This window comes from Sminthopsis crassicaudata, chromosome 4, assembly GCF_048593235.1.
Source record: "Sminthopsis crassicaudata isolate SCR6 chromosome 4, ASM4859323v1, whole genome shotgun sequence".
NCBI classification, from domain to species: domain Eukaryota; kingdom Metazoa; phylum Chordata; class Mammalia; order Dasyuromorphia; family Dasyuridae; genus Sminthopsis; species Sminthopsis crassicaudata.
The window spans coordinates 197,796,729-197,813,204 of record NC_133620.1 but is presented as its reverse complement, the minus strand read 5'-3'; the positions used below and the strand labels follow the sequence as shown (position 1 = coordinate 197,813,204).

Sequence of the window (16,476 nt, the reverse complement as noted above, 5' to 3'; positions counted from 1 at the left end):
GACTTTATATTCTGGGCCTTAGCATAAAATTCTATACAATTTTTTACACAAGATGGAGAACTTTTAATTTAGCACTGACTTAGTTAATTTTTCCTATGTCTATAATGACAAAGATGCATCATGAGTATTACTTTTAATAGGATCATATTAATAATTTATATTCATATGGTACTTTAGCATTTAAAAAGAGCTTTCCACATATAATTCCTGGGAGGTATGTAGTACAAATATCATCTCCTTTTAACAGATGAGAAAAGTGAATCTTGGACAGATAATCAATGACAGAGGTAAAACTTAAATATGAGTTTCTGTTTTCAAATCTTGCTTTTTTTTGCCCACTACTCTAAGTTACACAAGGAGGATATATTGTTTTACAAAAGTCAGTTTTTTTGCTTTGCAAAATGAAATGAAACATTCCATCGTTCAGAGCAGAAAATTAGCAAATTTCTCCATTGAACATGAGGGGGGGGAGAGAGAGGATTTTAATAAACTCATGGTTCTAAAAATTTTAAATAAATATTTCAATCCATGCTTATCTCCTATATAATACATAGGTTAAAAAAAAAAGAACAGTAGTAAGTAGTAACAAGTTGTCTTTACATGCTCTCTTTGTTTTGTTTTGTCTTTACTTATCAGTGTATTTTTCACTCCTCCATTGCTTTTTCTTTTCTTCACCTCCTTCTGTTATGGCAATAGTAGAGAATTGAAATCCATTTGAAAATTGTTATTTGTTTTCCTTTAAAAATGTGCTAAATAGTTTTGACTTAGTAATCCTAATTACATTTTTCTATGGGTCACCGATTTCTAGAGAATAGGATTCCCTATATCTAACACCCTCTAAAATTACAGTATTGTACAATTTGAATTCACATTCAGAATAGTGAACTTCAGACACTCTAAGACTTTTAATTATTAAAGAGTCACATATTCAGTATGTGGAAATTATCAAATCAGGATACTATTCCACTTGAGAAACTTTAAGAAAAAAAAAAAAAAGTTTTAAACAAAACATTTCCCAAGAATTTTCATTGAGTTTGAAATTTCAACAAACTAGAATCCAACCATTGCCTGGTTTACTTAAGTATTGTAGCACATATATGAATAAGATACAAATAAACACTATCACTTTCTAAAGCTATTATTTGTAAAGAAATTGGTAACAAATGAAATTTAATCCATCCATTAATCTCTACTCTGTCTGTCATATGTACATGCTAACAGGTGGTAGGTTACAGGGCAAAAGAGAATATGTGACTAATGGAAAAAGAATCACAATTTTGAAATGCAAAGAAAATGATAAGATGAGCATTACATTGAAATTCATTGTTTATTGACACTCCATTATACATTGTAGGCAGGAAGTTGATAGGAACAAATATAATCTGGGTTTTATATATATCTTGTAATATTGTATTAGATTTCTGTGCCATTTTACTAATATTTATTCTAAATTTATTTTACAGAATATATGAAAAGATTACTAACAGCATTTACATCCAATGGAATTTCTTACTTTCAGGAAGGATCTATGTATACCCACATACATTTTTTACTCCAAATTAAATTCGATTATTTCAATGGACAAAAAGCTATTTTCTATTTTTCCTACCTTCCCTTTCTCTTAAAACCAGTTCTGGAAGAACAAGAAACACATATCACCTAAGATTATGATTTCCAGAACACAATTAGGGGGTGAGGTACAGTAGAGTATAATATCACTGAACAATTTAGGTAGCATAAAAATTCCAAACATGGAAACCTCTGTATTGTTCTTGTTCACATTCATTACACACTAGAATCAAGAAATATACAAGAGGCATACAATGATCCAGCAAACAAGGAAATGAATTAAGGACCTTGAGATTTAAGATCTCTACCACTGAAATACTTTAGAACTTTTTGAACAAGTCACTGACCTTATGTTCACACAATTGCAAACCAAATAAAAGGACAGAAATTCAGAATGGTAGAATCGTGTGTGGAGGCACAAGAAGAAAAAAAGTACACTTTATGATGTGAATGGAAAATGGAACTTAGGTAAAAGCTGTTAGAGATATGAATTTAAAACAACTAACAAATGACAGGCCCATTTTACAGGAACATAATAAGTTTGTGGCAAAGGTTATCTGGAAAGTCATTAGCCTGAAAGATAGATAGGATGAAGAAATATAAGCACACACAACTGTCAGCTCATTCTCAATATAGAAGCTGATGGTGAAATTTCAAAACTTTTCTTCCTTAAACCTAATACTGCTTTTTTATTTTCTTTGCAAATAAATGTTCCTAAGTTACTAATTGTACACATTTTGCTAAAATGACATATAGGTCTATTTAAAGATCAAAATATAGTCATACTGAACCATTTCATTTCGAAATGAATTTAAATTGTAGAATGTTCATCTCTAAGATGTAATGCTCTCTGGGAGCAGGTTTCTTGGGGAGCTTCTAGAGGCAGCCTTAGTTTCAGCTCAGTTCAATAATCCCAAATGCAGCCAGGAGTTAAAGTCCAAATCCTTTATTGTTTCTTCCAAAATCTTATCTCCTTCATTTGAACCTCCAGCCAGCACAAAGGTGGAAAATGGAATGAATCTGACTCCGCCTCCGAGAGAGGGCTTGTGGGCTTCTGTGTCTTCCTCAGTTCTACCCCACTTGTGAATCTCCGGAAGTACATCCTGGTTGAGGCTCCTAGCTTATATATGCTCTCTTAAAGGTGTGAACTCTAATAAGTACTGAGTACATCTAGAGAACCATTAAGCACCCTGCTAAACAACCATTGTCTCTATCAATTCCACTGACTTAACACCTTGTAAGAACTCTAACAGTAGAAGACATCTATATTTATGGTCGTTACATTTTGAAGAATCCTTCAGAGAGACAAATCTGTGATAGCCTGAATTATATTCTAAGATCCTTCTTATTAGTTATTGAAGTGAGAAGGTCAACAAAATTTCTAGAGAAGATTAGGTAGTATAATGATGGATCTGGCATTAGGAAGACTTGAATTTAAATTTTGCTTCAAATACTTACTTAAGGTGCTGGACAAGTCTCTTTACCTCAATTTTTCTATCTGCAAAATGAGCGTTTGGGATTCAATGGCCTTTAAGGTTCCTTCTAGATCTAAGTCTACAAATATATGACCTCTGGAATGGTTACTTATTTTTATAGTGATAGGACTATATTTGAACTATCTCCAGTACTTAGCACATTGTAAACTCTTAATAAATTCCTTTTCCATTTATTCATTCATCTATCAGTAATTAGCCTTTTTACCCATTGTTTTCTATCCACTAAGATAAATTTGTAGCCTGTGATACTGTTTGGTACTTAGCATATCCTGCATCTTCTCTTACAAAATAATAACATAATCGTCATTACTGGTAGTATTTGGATAGCAACATAAGGTTCACAAAATATTTAAAAAATATTATCTTATTTAGTCCTCACACCACTTGTTATTATAATGCCCACTTTACAAATAAGGAAGCTGAGGCAGTGGTTAAATGACTTGGCTAAGGTCATATAACTAATAGGATGTGAACTAAAGTTTTCCTGAATCTAGATCTAGAGCTCCATTCATAATGCTATCTAGTTTCTACTATCCTTCCTTTTAGAAGAAAGTATAATGATATACTATACAGGAATTAATTTCCTAAAATAATCTTTTCAATTATCAAACCTGATCTACTCTTTCCACACACCTTTTGCCTTATTCTCCTATGTCCATCACTCCTGAAATCACTTAGAACTTAAGTATATAATGACTTGGAGAGTTCTGTGACAGAATTCTTCAACTGCTTGGAATGGTTACTGGTATATAAACTACAATTATCTTTATAGTAATTTTTTTGCTTATATTCATCATACACATACAAGATGGATAATCAACTATTCTGTCTTTCTTGTTGCATTTAGGCACACAAGGAAACTGATTCCACCAATTTCTTTAATGATCTTTTCAATGTGGTGTGGAAATGGTCAGGGCATATTTACAAGGTTCAGAAGTACCTACTTACTAACTTAAAAAATTGTAGATACAGTCAATCAGTTGACAATTCACTCATTCAGTAAACAAGCATTATACTAAATGTTTACTGTGTACCAGGCACCGTGTACATAGGCCAGAGGCCCAGCCTAGCTGAAGTTCTGAGAAATTTATTACTATGTTAGCTGCAAGGTTAAAAAATTTTTGGCCCGAGTAAATCCCAAGTTATAAGAAAGTTGCTATTTGCATCAATGGAAGTAACAACAACACTGATGAAATCGGATTTCTGAAATAATGAGAATTTGTTTGCCAGTCCTTTTCATTTGTGTCCATTATGGCAAGATACAAAGGTTTGCCATTTCCTTCTCCAGCTCATTTTACAGATGAGGAAACTGAGACAAGCAGGATTAAGTGATTTGCCCAAAGTATTCTAGCTAGTAAGAGTTTGAGGTCAAATTCGAATTCAGGAAGATGAGTCTTTCTAACTTCAGGCCTGGCACTCTATGCACTATGATGCTGCCCATATAGTTATTTTTTGTTAGAGGCATAAGGAATGAAGAGGGCTGAACTTGGAGACATAAAGACTTATCTCTGACCCTTTTTGTCTCTATCATCCTAAGTAATTCGATTAATCTCTTAGTGCTCTAGGCAACTTTAAGACTGTATTTGCAGAGAAAATGCCATCATCAGTTGACATAGTTTCCTCATTTAAAAGTTCTGAAAACCAATGAAATCACAGAACCCAGTCCCCATTCTTAGTCTTTTAACTTTTTTTTCTTTAATGTCAGGGACTTGTTCTGAGAAAATGGTCATTCATGATTGTTTTTGCTTTTTTTGGAGGCAAATTGAGTTGTGACTTACCCAGTGTTACACAGCTAGTAAGTATCTGAGGCTACATTTGAACTCAGATCCTCCGGACTCCAGGATGGATTGTTTTGTTCACTGTGCCACTTAGCTGCCCCTATTTGTAATCTTTTAAACATTTAGATAAGCAAATTATTTGACCTTTCAAGTAGCTGTAAAACTCAAAGTATTATAGGACTATGATTTATTATTAATAACAAGTAAAATTAAATCTCTTTCAAGGTTGTTGGATGGTGCTGACTAATAATTTGTATAGCTTACACCCACATTCTGCAGAGATTTAAATTTAATATTATTCCTTTTCTTCCAACAAAACAAAATGTTACACCAATCTGACCCATTCTGAACTCAATGCCTTTGCTAATCAAAAATGACTACATTTAGCAACCATAACTTTTCTATCTTTTCTTTATTTACAGCAGCCTTCATATCATGGCCTAATCTGATGCAAGCTGACATTCCTCCATCTAATCTGTAGTGCTTTTACCTTATAGTAAGTTTGCTTGTTTCTATTCTCCTTTGAATCTAAATCATTCCTGAAGACAGCCACACAATAGGCTTTAATTCTGAATCAATTTCAACATTTTCGTGTTCAATGGATGATTTAAGAGATTGTCTACTTCAAAGAAAAAAAGATGTCAGTAAAATTATATGTATTTATCATTATCATCATCACCATCATCAAAGTCTTGGATTTGTGACTGATGTTAGTGCTAACAGATGCCCAACAAGCAGTAAAACATGACATGGCATGTTTTATTAGCTCATTAATACATGCTTTGGGTACAATGTGAGGGACAAGGTTGTGAGTAAATGAACCAATAAAATATACTCTGGAGTATTTTAATGCTTTTATATAGCACTCAATGTTCACTTTTAAAATCTCTTAAAATCCATTTTTCATTTTTAAACATATCTATTCTGAATTTTTAACTTCAAAGAAAGCAAAATATATTTCTTCTGTTTCCAAACTACATAGAAAAACTTTAAATTTTAATTATTTTTCACTTCACAGTTAATTGAATCATGCATTCTTAGACCTCCTCTTCCATTCTACTAGTACTCCCTTCTATGGTTTTTTAATTATTATATTTTGCCTAGCAAAGGCTATTAAGTAATGTGCACACAGAGAAAAATTTTCACACTGTACAGAGCCTTGAAGACCAAGCTTCAGACCTCAGCCTACCTCCCCAGCATCCAAAGATAACAGTCCAACCCCTCACATCACAAGCTCAAGCCCTCAGTTCCTCTGGCCTGGTTCCCTACAAACTATACTTCCCTTCCAACCATGAGGCTCACAGTGCTATTGCTCAAGGGTAGAAATGTTGTGCTTATGGGAGCTATGCTTTCTCAGGAAAACAGATTTGAATGAATGTGTAAGATACCCACATACCCACTGTATTGCTGGAGAGATATGTGTGAGTATATTTAGAAGAAAAGAGGGAAAGAGGAAGAGAGGGGCAGAAGGGGGGAAGAGTAGAAGGGTAAAATGAGAGGGGAGGCAGAAGGATAGAAATGGAGACAGGAGAGGAGGGAGAAAGGAAGAGAGATTTTTTCCCTTTTGTATTTTTGTGTGCTCCCATTTTTATTTATTTTTTTTTTAAGAGAAGTACTCAAGTTTTGGAGTTAACAAATTTTAGATGCAAAGAACAGGGAAAAAGAGACAGAACATCACTGAGCTGAATGAATGAAAACAGTTATAAGTATTAAAACCAGAAATATATATCACAAACTATTTGTGGAAGTGGGACTCAGGAATAGCTACTGAATTAATTTTATATTCTTATTTAATGTTCATTTCCACTGCCAACACCTTTCTCTGGGCCTATGATACTTCACACCTGGAGTCTTTCAACATTAACTTAATTAGTCTTTTTGTTTCCAGCTTTGGTTCCCAAGCCATCATAAACATAACTACCACAATAATCTTATGAACAAATTTTCATTACACTGAAAATTCAGTGGTTCTCTATAATCTTAGAGGTGAACTTTTCAATCTAGTATGTAGGTTCTTAGCACAAGGATATTCTGAACATATCAGATTTTTGAGAAAGGCTCATTGAATCTGATTTTGGTTTAATGTCCTAATAGCTAAAATTATTTATTATGTCAATTTTATGTCACAGTTATTTGCATAAATCACTATATATATGACATGCAGCATAATATGTAATAGATGCATAAGATAAATTACACATTTCTAATGTGGCCATTAATATGCCTAATTAAAGAGATAATCAGGGAAACAAATTTTGCTAAAAGGCACCATCAATGATTAAGTAATATCAGTAAACATATGCACACCAAACATTTACACAGCATATAGTTAATTAAAGGAAAAGTTAAATGAATTATAGGAGGAAACAGATAGTAAAACTAAAGTAGTGAAGAATCTCAATTTATCCCTTTCAGAACTAGACAAATCTAACCACAAATTAAATTAAAAAGGAGTTAAGGAGATGAATATAATTTTATTCAAATTAGATATGACAGACCTCTGGAGAAAACTGAATCAGAATAGAAAGGAGTATACCTTTTTCTTAGTTACACATGGCACCTTCACAAAAATTGACCTCGTTACCTCATAAACAAATGTAGAAAAACAAAAATACTAAATGCACCCTCTTTGGATTGAACTGAAATTAAAATTACATTCAATAAAGGGTTTTAGAACATATGTTAAAAAATTAATTGGAAATTAAATAAACTAATTGAAAGCAGAGCCTTTTAAAGTTTTTCCACTTGTGACTCCTTTTTGCACGGAGAAATTTCTATACAACCCCATCTCAATTCTGAGCTGAGGTATTTCTGGGGGTGTTTATGTATGTACAGTACAAAGTACACATGTTGTATGTTCAGAATCAAGGTGTAGTGAACTTGTATGATGCAGCACAGGCAAATGCTGCCAAAAACACCTTGGATTCATTACATATTTGATTTTGAATTAATTTTTGATTGCTACATTCAGAAACTTTTTGCTGTTGTCAGAAACAACCATCCACCTTAGAATTTGTGATAGAGGAGAAGGGAGTTTGATATAATCTGACATAGATTTTGGGAGAATGGATTTTGAAAGGTTTAGAGAATTGATAGAATCATAGAATCTCATAATTAGAAGGGACCCCAAAAGCTCTTTGGTCCAACTCTTATCTGGAAAAAAACAACAACAAGCAAACCCTACTACATTTAGTTTCACTTTGGAAAAACTGGGAGAAAACACTAGAATAGCACATTCCATTTTTGTAGAGCTATAATATTTAGAAAGATCTTCCTTATATTATTTGAAATGTACAACTCTACAACTTCCAACTATTTGCTCTCTCTAGAGCCAAGCAGAATAAGCCCAGTCTTTTTTTGCACGTGAGGATTTTTTCAAATACTTTGTGAAAACTATCATGTTTCCTCACCTTCCACTCCAATACTGAGCATTCTCTTCTCCAAACTAAATATTCCTGATTCCTTCAAACAAGCCTTGGCATGGCATGGTCCTATGTCTCCTCACCATTCTGATCACTTTCTTCTACATGTTTCAATTTTGCCAATATCCTTCCTCAAACATGATGTACAGAACTAAACACAATACTCTAAATGTGATCTGAGCAGATCACAGTACAATGGAACTATAACCTCCCTTGTTCTGTATAGTATGATTTCTTAATATACTTATATTTAGTGTTATGTTTCCCTGTTCACTTCTATTGAGTGAACTAAAATCCCCATATCTTTCTCTTAAGTACTTTTATAGCTACAACTCTCAATCTGGTATTGTCCAAGTTGTTTTTTTAAATCCAGTTGCAGAATTTTATATTTGTGCATATTAAATTTTAACTTACTATATTTGCTCTTCATCTTCAATTACTTAATTTTTTTGGATTCTCTCTCATTCAACCAACAAATTAACATTGTTGAATTAAAGAGAACAGCACCAAGGACAGATCATTAGGTCATTCCCTTAAAGACTTTTTTCCAAGTTGTCATCTGCATAATAGACAAATATTTTCCATATATAAGTATTTTTTAAAAGTCCAAATATACTGGCTTCAGATTCTGAGCTTCATGGGGATGTATTAGCAGGGAGCTAAGGATCTTTGGACTAATCTCTTAAAACTGAGATTGAAATTGAATAAAAAGCAACTACCCAAATGGAAACTAGTTTTGCTACATAATTTTTGCTTCTCCAAGTCAGAGCAGCAAGTTCTTCATATCAACATGTAAAGGGCTAGAACTGAGCAAATGCACTTGGATAATGGAGCACATGAGACTAATTGCCAATTGGACAGTTCTCTATTAACATGATTGAAGGTTGACCTCCCCAGCTGTTCTGTGCTGATTTGATCAGTGGGACAAAGAGGGTGAAGTGACGTGGGGGGTGGGGGGGAGTAGGAGGAGGAAATTGAGGCATTCTCATGGTGGTGGGGAGAGAGGAAGGTGGTGTGGAGATTACTAGATCTAATCCCCTGATGGTAATCTGAAGAGACCAAGAATAAAAATTTTGGGTGATCCTGACTCCGGCTGATTTCTGGGAAGACAGAGCTTCAGCATCGGTATATCTCAGGTGCACTTTTATGTGCCTATCACTTTAAATACCTCTAACATGTTTTATGCTAATATTTTCTTTTCAAAATGTTTCTCTCAACTCATTGAGCCTTTTACAAGGGAAGTGAGCTTAAGAGGGAAAGGTATTTATCAAAAATGAAATTCTAGATTCACAAAGACAAATAATTTTGATGGGAAGGAAAAGAAGGATTTATTTAATAAGACCAAGATGGATATTTAGAAAACGAATCAACCCAATAGATTCTTAAAATTATAGATGGAAACAAGGGCAAATAATAGAGAATGAATACAAACATGCAGTACAATATGCTAAACAGTCCTAGAAAGGAACAAGCATTTATTAAATAGCTATTATGTGCTAGGTACTATGTTAAGACCTTTACAACATTCTTATTAGATCTCAGGATTGCCAAATTCTTCTGTGGAAAAAACTGTGGAAAATAAGGGAAGCTAAGGAATCAAGATCAGTGATTTTAGAGTTGAAGGGATCTTAGTTCTCAAAACTTTGGGCTTCTGTAGATCATGTTTAATATTAGTAACTTCTGTTTAATATAATCAGTTTGTCCTTTACACAATCTCAACCCTTTGACCTACATTAAGGATAAGGGTAAGAGATAATTTTATGTCTCTATCTGGAAACTTCTAAATGTGGCTCATTTTTCAATCTCCTCTAGGGTTCTTGACTCAGTCCACCAGCCAGCACCCAGGCTACCAATGCATATTTTTAACATAATGCATGTTTATTACCAAATTTATTACAAGTATATAAGGAGATAAGTAGGTTTTGCCTCTTTTCCCAAGGGAGGGGAGACACATTCCATTCACTCATAAACAAAATTATAACTATATAAAAAGCAGTCACAATAATATAGAAGGCATTGGAAAACTTCCATGATGCTGTAGACTGCATGTACTTCAGGGTGTGATCCTATCATGTGATCCTCCTTGCATATTCCAGATCTATATCCCTGGATAAGACTGTTTTTAGAGATCTTTGCTCTTCTTTAGTCAACATCTGAAGCCTTAGAACCAGAGGCATATGGGGAGTAAGGCTTCTCCTCTTCTTCTCAACTGTTTATGTTCACTTTTTAAAAATGTACAAATAGATAATGAAAAGAAATCATGTACAATTCAGTTTGCTTCTCTTTTTGCCATAGTGGGTAGGAAATTTAGAGTAAAAAAAAAATCAGGACAATCAGATAACCATCTATTATCTGGTTCCTGGTGATATCTACCCCCTGTATTTCTTCTATATGGTCTGTGTCTTATTTTATCACTGTGTCATTAAGAGTGACCACTTTCCTTAACTGTTCCTAGAGAACTCTGGAACTTCTTATTTTTTTCTCTATCACAACAACCTAGCTTGTTAAGCTGTATGTACTGTACTTGTTTATGGATCCTATATTCTTTAGGCTATAAATTTCTTGGGGCAAAAACTGCATGATTTTTTATCTTTGTATTCCAGTGGCTTTCACAAAGCAGCCAATTAATAAATATACTGTTACAATGAATTTGGAGTTCTTAAAAAAAAAAAAGAAAAGAAATAGGAATGAGTGGGATTATGAATGACAATAAGAAATCAAAAACACGGCATGTCTGAAAAATAATACCTTATATATCTTTTATGTCAGACTGTCAAATGGAGAAATTGCAAAAAAGTCTGGCAGGGAAGAAGAAATAAGGTCATTTAGTCTCTTATTTTGACAGGTGAAGAAACTGCAGATTTACCCCAGGTCAATGAAGTAGTCATCAAGATTAGAACCCTCTCCAAACCTAGTGTTCTTCCCATAAAAAAGAGGGGTAAATAGAAGTTTAAGTGTTCAAGAGTATAATCTATAGACTGAAAAGTATATGAGGTTCATTCTGTGGAATGAAATTTTCCCTGATGCAGCTCTTGATCATCTAAAAAGGGGGAAGGAGAGGAATTAGGGGGATGAAAAAAAGATTTATCCCACCCAAACCTATAGATAGATAGAAAACCTATAGATAGATTTAGCATACAACCAAGAATGCTATTAGGGAAATAAATCAAAATAGAGCAAAAAGCCCTGTAATGAGTGACCTTCATTTCTTCATAGGTGAAAAAAAGTGAATTAGACAGCAACTACTGAGGCAGAACCAGAATTCTGCCTGGTACATAGTAGATGCTGAAATAAATGCTTCTAGATTAGTCCTGATAGTTCCTTTTCTAAAGAAGTAGAAGGGCCTTTCTTCATGATTTCTGAAAATACACTTTAACTTGTCATTTCCCTAATTTTAGAGGAGAAATAAAGCCTGACTTTTGAAACCCAATTTCCTAATAAACCATCAGATTTTGAGATGGTTAGCTACAAAATTCAAAGTCAATCCTTAATGTCATCTTCCGAGCAGGACTTTGGTAATAGAGGATAGTAGTGGGAATCAATAGTGCTCAATAGATACCACCTTCGTCTATAGGGGACATTAGTTAGTCCAGCTGTTAAACCTGTTAGATTTTATAGCTTTCATTTGAGAAATGGGGAGAAAAAATCCAAAGCTACTAAACTAGGGGTGCTGAATTAAGCCCCTTTTCTTGCTCTAGTTTGGTAAAATAATACATCCTTTAGTTGTTTTTGGAAATTGAGGAAAACTGTATATAGTTTGGTTTCATGAGCAGGTGCCATTATAATAAAATATTATCTTCTTGTTTAATATACTTATTTTTTAAATTAGTAAATATATCTGTATTAGAATAGTCACAAATGGGGGAAAACATTTTCCAGTGAATATCAATGAAAACATAATGGGTTATTATTCTTAATAGGAAATTCCTTCACAAACTCGAAAGTGGTAGAGGGGGTGGGAGGTGTGAAGCAGTATGTCCATTTCATAAGACCAGAATATATTTGTACTCTGTAGAGATTAAATCTTATTAATATAGACTTATACTCAGAAATGATGAGACCAGATTTTCAAGGAAAATTAGGTAAATCTATTATAGCCTACATACTTGGTCTTTTTTTGGAGCAAAATATGATTTTAGTTTGTATCCACAGTAACAATAGTTTTCTCTTGTTAGCCCTGGTCTTTTAGATACACTTCTACAGAAAGCTATTTTTGTACAGCTCAAGCTTCTTCATTATTGCATCATGTTACCATAAAGGAACAAAACACCAAGGTAGCCACTTAACCCCTAGAGAGATGGGAAGGTTTGCAGTTTATTTTAAATCACAAAGCAATTCTTTTGTGTACTGAATTGGCCCAAGGCTAAGGAGGTTGTGTAACCACTCACAAGGAGGCAAGACTGGCTTCCTACATGACCTCCACCTGTGGGCTGCTTGACAATCATGCCAGAACAGGAAAACCTTGAAGTCACTCTGATGTGGGAGCACTGCTCCTCCCTCTCTGCTTCTCAGGGGATCATCCTGCCAAGTCAAAAGAAACCAGATTCTGAAGAGCTGTTGCAATGGCAAGCATACAGAGAGTCAGAGCTTTCTTGGTAGGGAAGGAAATGTGGTTAACCTTAATTGGACCTGGGGAGAAAATGGCGGTACCAAGCAGCACTCCCACTGCTGCAATTGAACTATGAATTTTCTTTCCTCTCTTCCCCTACATTCCGCCCAAATGGTTTGGCTCTATTCAGAAATTCAGCTGGCTTGAAAAGAAACATTTCTTTGGTTCTGGGTATATTATGGTAAATGTGATGCTACAGCTTTCTAAAATGTGAATTTAGTATTAATAAAAGTTGTTTTCTAAGCTGCAGTTCATTTATCAACAATAGTGAAAAGTTCTTTATGTCTATAACTTCTTTTCCCATTTCCAACCTCTGAAAGGGAAGGACACTGCATTAGTTAAGATGGTTGCATGATTTTCATGATTATTTTTTTTAATAAAAAAATAACCTTAAGATTAACAATGACTTTTTTTTTTTTTTTGGGGGGGGGGAGCAGGTGGCAAGGCAATTGAGATTAGGTGACTTGTCCAGGTTACACAGTTGATATATATCAAAGGCTGAATCTGAATTCAGGGCCTCCTGATTCCAGGGCTAGTGCTCTATATACTTCACCATCTAGCTGCCCCATCAATAACATTTTAATTCAAAAATTGCCAGAGATTTCACTATACATTTAAGGCTAGCATATAAATTATATGTAACCTTTTAATCTAACTGATGTAGCTCGTGGGGAAATTCTTGTTAAGATTACTACCTGAGTGATAGTTTTAAAGGCTGAAGTTCTCAGTCCACAAAATAGGCTCTCAGTATATGAGCTAATGAGTGCTGTCAATATAGGCCTCATAAAGTTACCTGTGAAGCGACTATTAGAAAAGAACTAGATGAAGATTAGCCATTTATTTCACAGATGGCAAAAAAAAAAAAAAAAAAAAAAAGTTTTGAAAAACCCAAAGAGTCCTATTCCAGCCTATTTCATCCTAAAATACTTTAGCTCTAACATCCTTAAAAGTACATTTCTCTCCCTCTAAGCTGCCCTTCCCCTTACTGCCCCACTTTCCCTGAAGAGAATGCTTAGATGACAGCTATTCTTACCAACTAACCTGGGCTCATTATTAGCGGGTAACCAAAACAACACAATTTTGTAGCCCAGTAACACTTGTCTAACACTTTCCAAAGTGTACCAAGATTATACCTGGTATGTTGCTTAAGTGGCCTAAGTGGTTTTCATGTTTGTTCTTGTTCTCTCTCTCTCTCTTTCTCACACACACACACACACACACACACACACACACACACACACACACACACACACAAATATCTGCACACATGTAGTCTCTAGCCAATTTCTAGCTAGTTAAAATTAAACTATTAGGCAACATGCATGAGTTAGAATAATGAAGGCTCTGAGAAAGGAATCCCTTATTACATATATAAAATGTTAAATGGTGAAAATGGCAAATGAAGCAATTTTTTGATATCTAATGCATTGCTAAAATAAAATAACTGCATTTTAAGAAGTGTGACAAAACCTTTCTTGAGCAGTCCTATTAAATGAGTAAAAAATAAATTCTATTTCTATAAAATTAATCAAAATAATTCTACTATGTAACCATCACAATTATTACCATGTAGAAATGCATATAATAGCAACCTTTTCTGGATAATAAAAATGCAATTAGAAATGCATGCTTAAGTGTTGAGCCATTTTTCTTGGACCACAATCAACTCTTCTGTGATATACTCAGTACCAATTCCTGTGACAAAAGCCTAAGCACATCTGTCTCAGCAAAGATTGTCTTCAAGCTCCACCTTGTACAAAAGTTACCTGTCAACTAGAAGGATACCTCCCAGCTGGCTGGGATAGTACTGCAGACTGAGCAGATTCTAAGTCCAGCCAGAGGAGAAGAGGTTACATTAACTGGCTAAATCTGTTTTGTACCAAACATATGGACACTATTTTTTTTTGCCAAAACACTTAGCTAAAAAAATGCTATGTATGATTTAAACAAAAAACAAAATGGAAATCACATTTTTCTTGGAACGTTTTAAATTCACTCCCTTCTAGGGACTTAAAAAAAACATTACCTCTGCTGAAGTAGACTTTTCACAGTATATTCCTTGTACTAAGTCAATAAGAGCACTTGATACAAGTTCCACAACCTAAAAAACAAAGGGGAAAAAAATGAAATGAAGCAATTTGAAAATATCATTTATCCTCATCTTGTCTCAGAACAGAACACAGGGTTCAATGTACTGGTAGGATTATGTGCCTTGACAGAATGAATAAGGTTACTAGCAAAGATCTTGGCAAATAACTGCCCATATGAAAACTAAAACCAATAACTAAATCCTTCAAATCCACTGTCTTAGAATCTTAGTGTGCCATTAATATACATTAATTGGAATATCTATTTAAATTTCAGCTAATCAATGAAATCATAAATCAATTTAATTTTTGCATGTTTACTTCTGTCCAGCAGGTAATTTTTTCAATACCTCATTCAGTAAAGTGTTACAATTCTAATCTTCATTCTAAATACAGAAAAGGAAGACAGAATTGAAAGCAAAGTTAACCTTTTAAATATGATCATTTGGCATTCTGCTGTTCTTGAAATGAGCTGGGGGTGTATTTAGTGCATGGCTCAAGGGTCAGCTACATCACATATGCTGAAAATGTCTGCAACCCACCAATATTTAAATCATATTTATCAATCTCTCTTGTCTTGAGGATTCTGACTGTTAAAAAAAAAATTGAGCAAAGCTCAAAAATGTGAACTTGTTCAAGAATGTAAAACAAGCAGTTAATGGTCTCCCTGGAACTACGGTACAATTTAGAGTTGTTTACACAAACTATCTTAATCTGAGAGAACAAAATGATGGAGTTTGTTATGAAGTTTAGTGCAATTTTTTCAAGGCAAGACCATCAAGGCTTACAAATTTTAATTTCTTGAGCATTTAATTTCCTATATACAATGATCCTTTTTTTGCTTACTAAAATTTAGTTTTATTTCTGATTAACTTAAAGGGTTTTAAGCTGAAGGATACAAACCCAAAGAAAAAATATTTGAGTCTCAGATTCATACCTGATAAATATTTTTGGCTAAATCATTTGCTTCTAAATCTCAATACACAACCATTTATCTCCGTATCTATATTTATTGACATATTGTATATAACATGCTGGCACAGTTGACTATAGAAATTCTGTTGATTAAAGTACTTTTTTTCCCCCTAGTAATACAGATAGGTTAATTTGTAGACTTATAAAAACAGCCTTCTTTTTTTTTTTTTAATTGTGTAGTCCTTGAGGTAACCAAATACTTAAGAAATATTGTAGCAATATGAGCTGCATAGGAACTAAAAGGACAATGATCCTACAGTATTAGCAGATGTGTTGAGTTATTTAAGTGGGGAACGGAGAAAATAAAGGGATTTTTTTTCCCCTCTAAAGGTATCAGATAAGCTTCATTCTCAAATCCAGAAGGATTGAATATCACCAATAGGTCTACGAAGGACTGTAACTAAATGCAAAGCCTCAGATTATATTACCATTAATATAAGCACTGTCCCAAGATTCTCCTGATGGCTAAGACACATAATACAGATCAATCACTCACTAAAAAAATGCTATGGTTTGTGAAACAGACTAACACTGGTAATA

The 16,476-nt window shown here is 33.9% G+C and overlaps 1 protein-coding gene across 1 annotated transcript in view; it reads right to left on the bottom strand.

Annotated features, from left to right (window-relative positions):
• Positions 1–16,476, bottom strand: part of PDSS2 (decaprenyl diphosphate synthase subunit 2) — a 323,326-nt gene that overhangs the window by 71,115 nt on the left and 235,735 nt on the right. Inside the window, 1 exon segment of the mRNA XM_074310163.1 lies at positions 14,901–14,975. Within this exon segment, the coding sequence (XP_074166264.1) occupies positions 14,901–14,975 (75 nt within the window).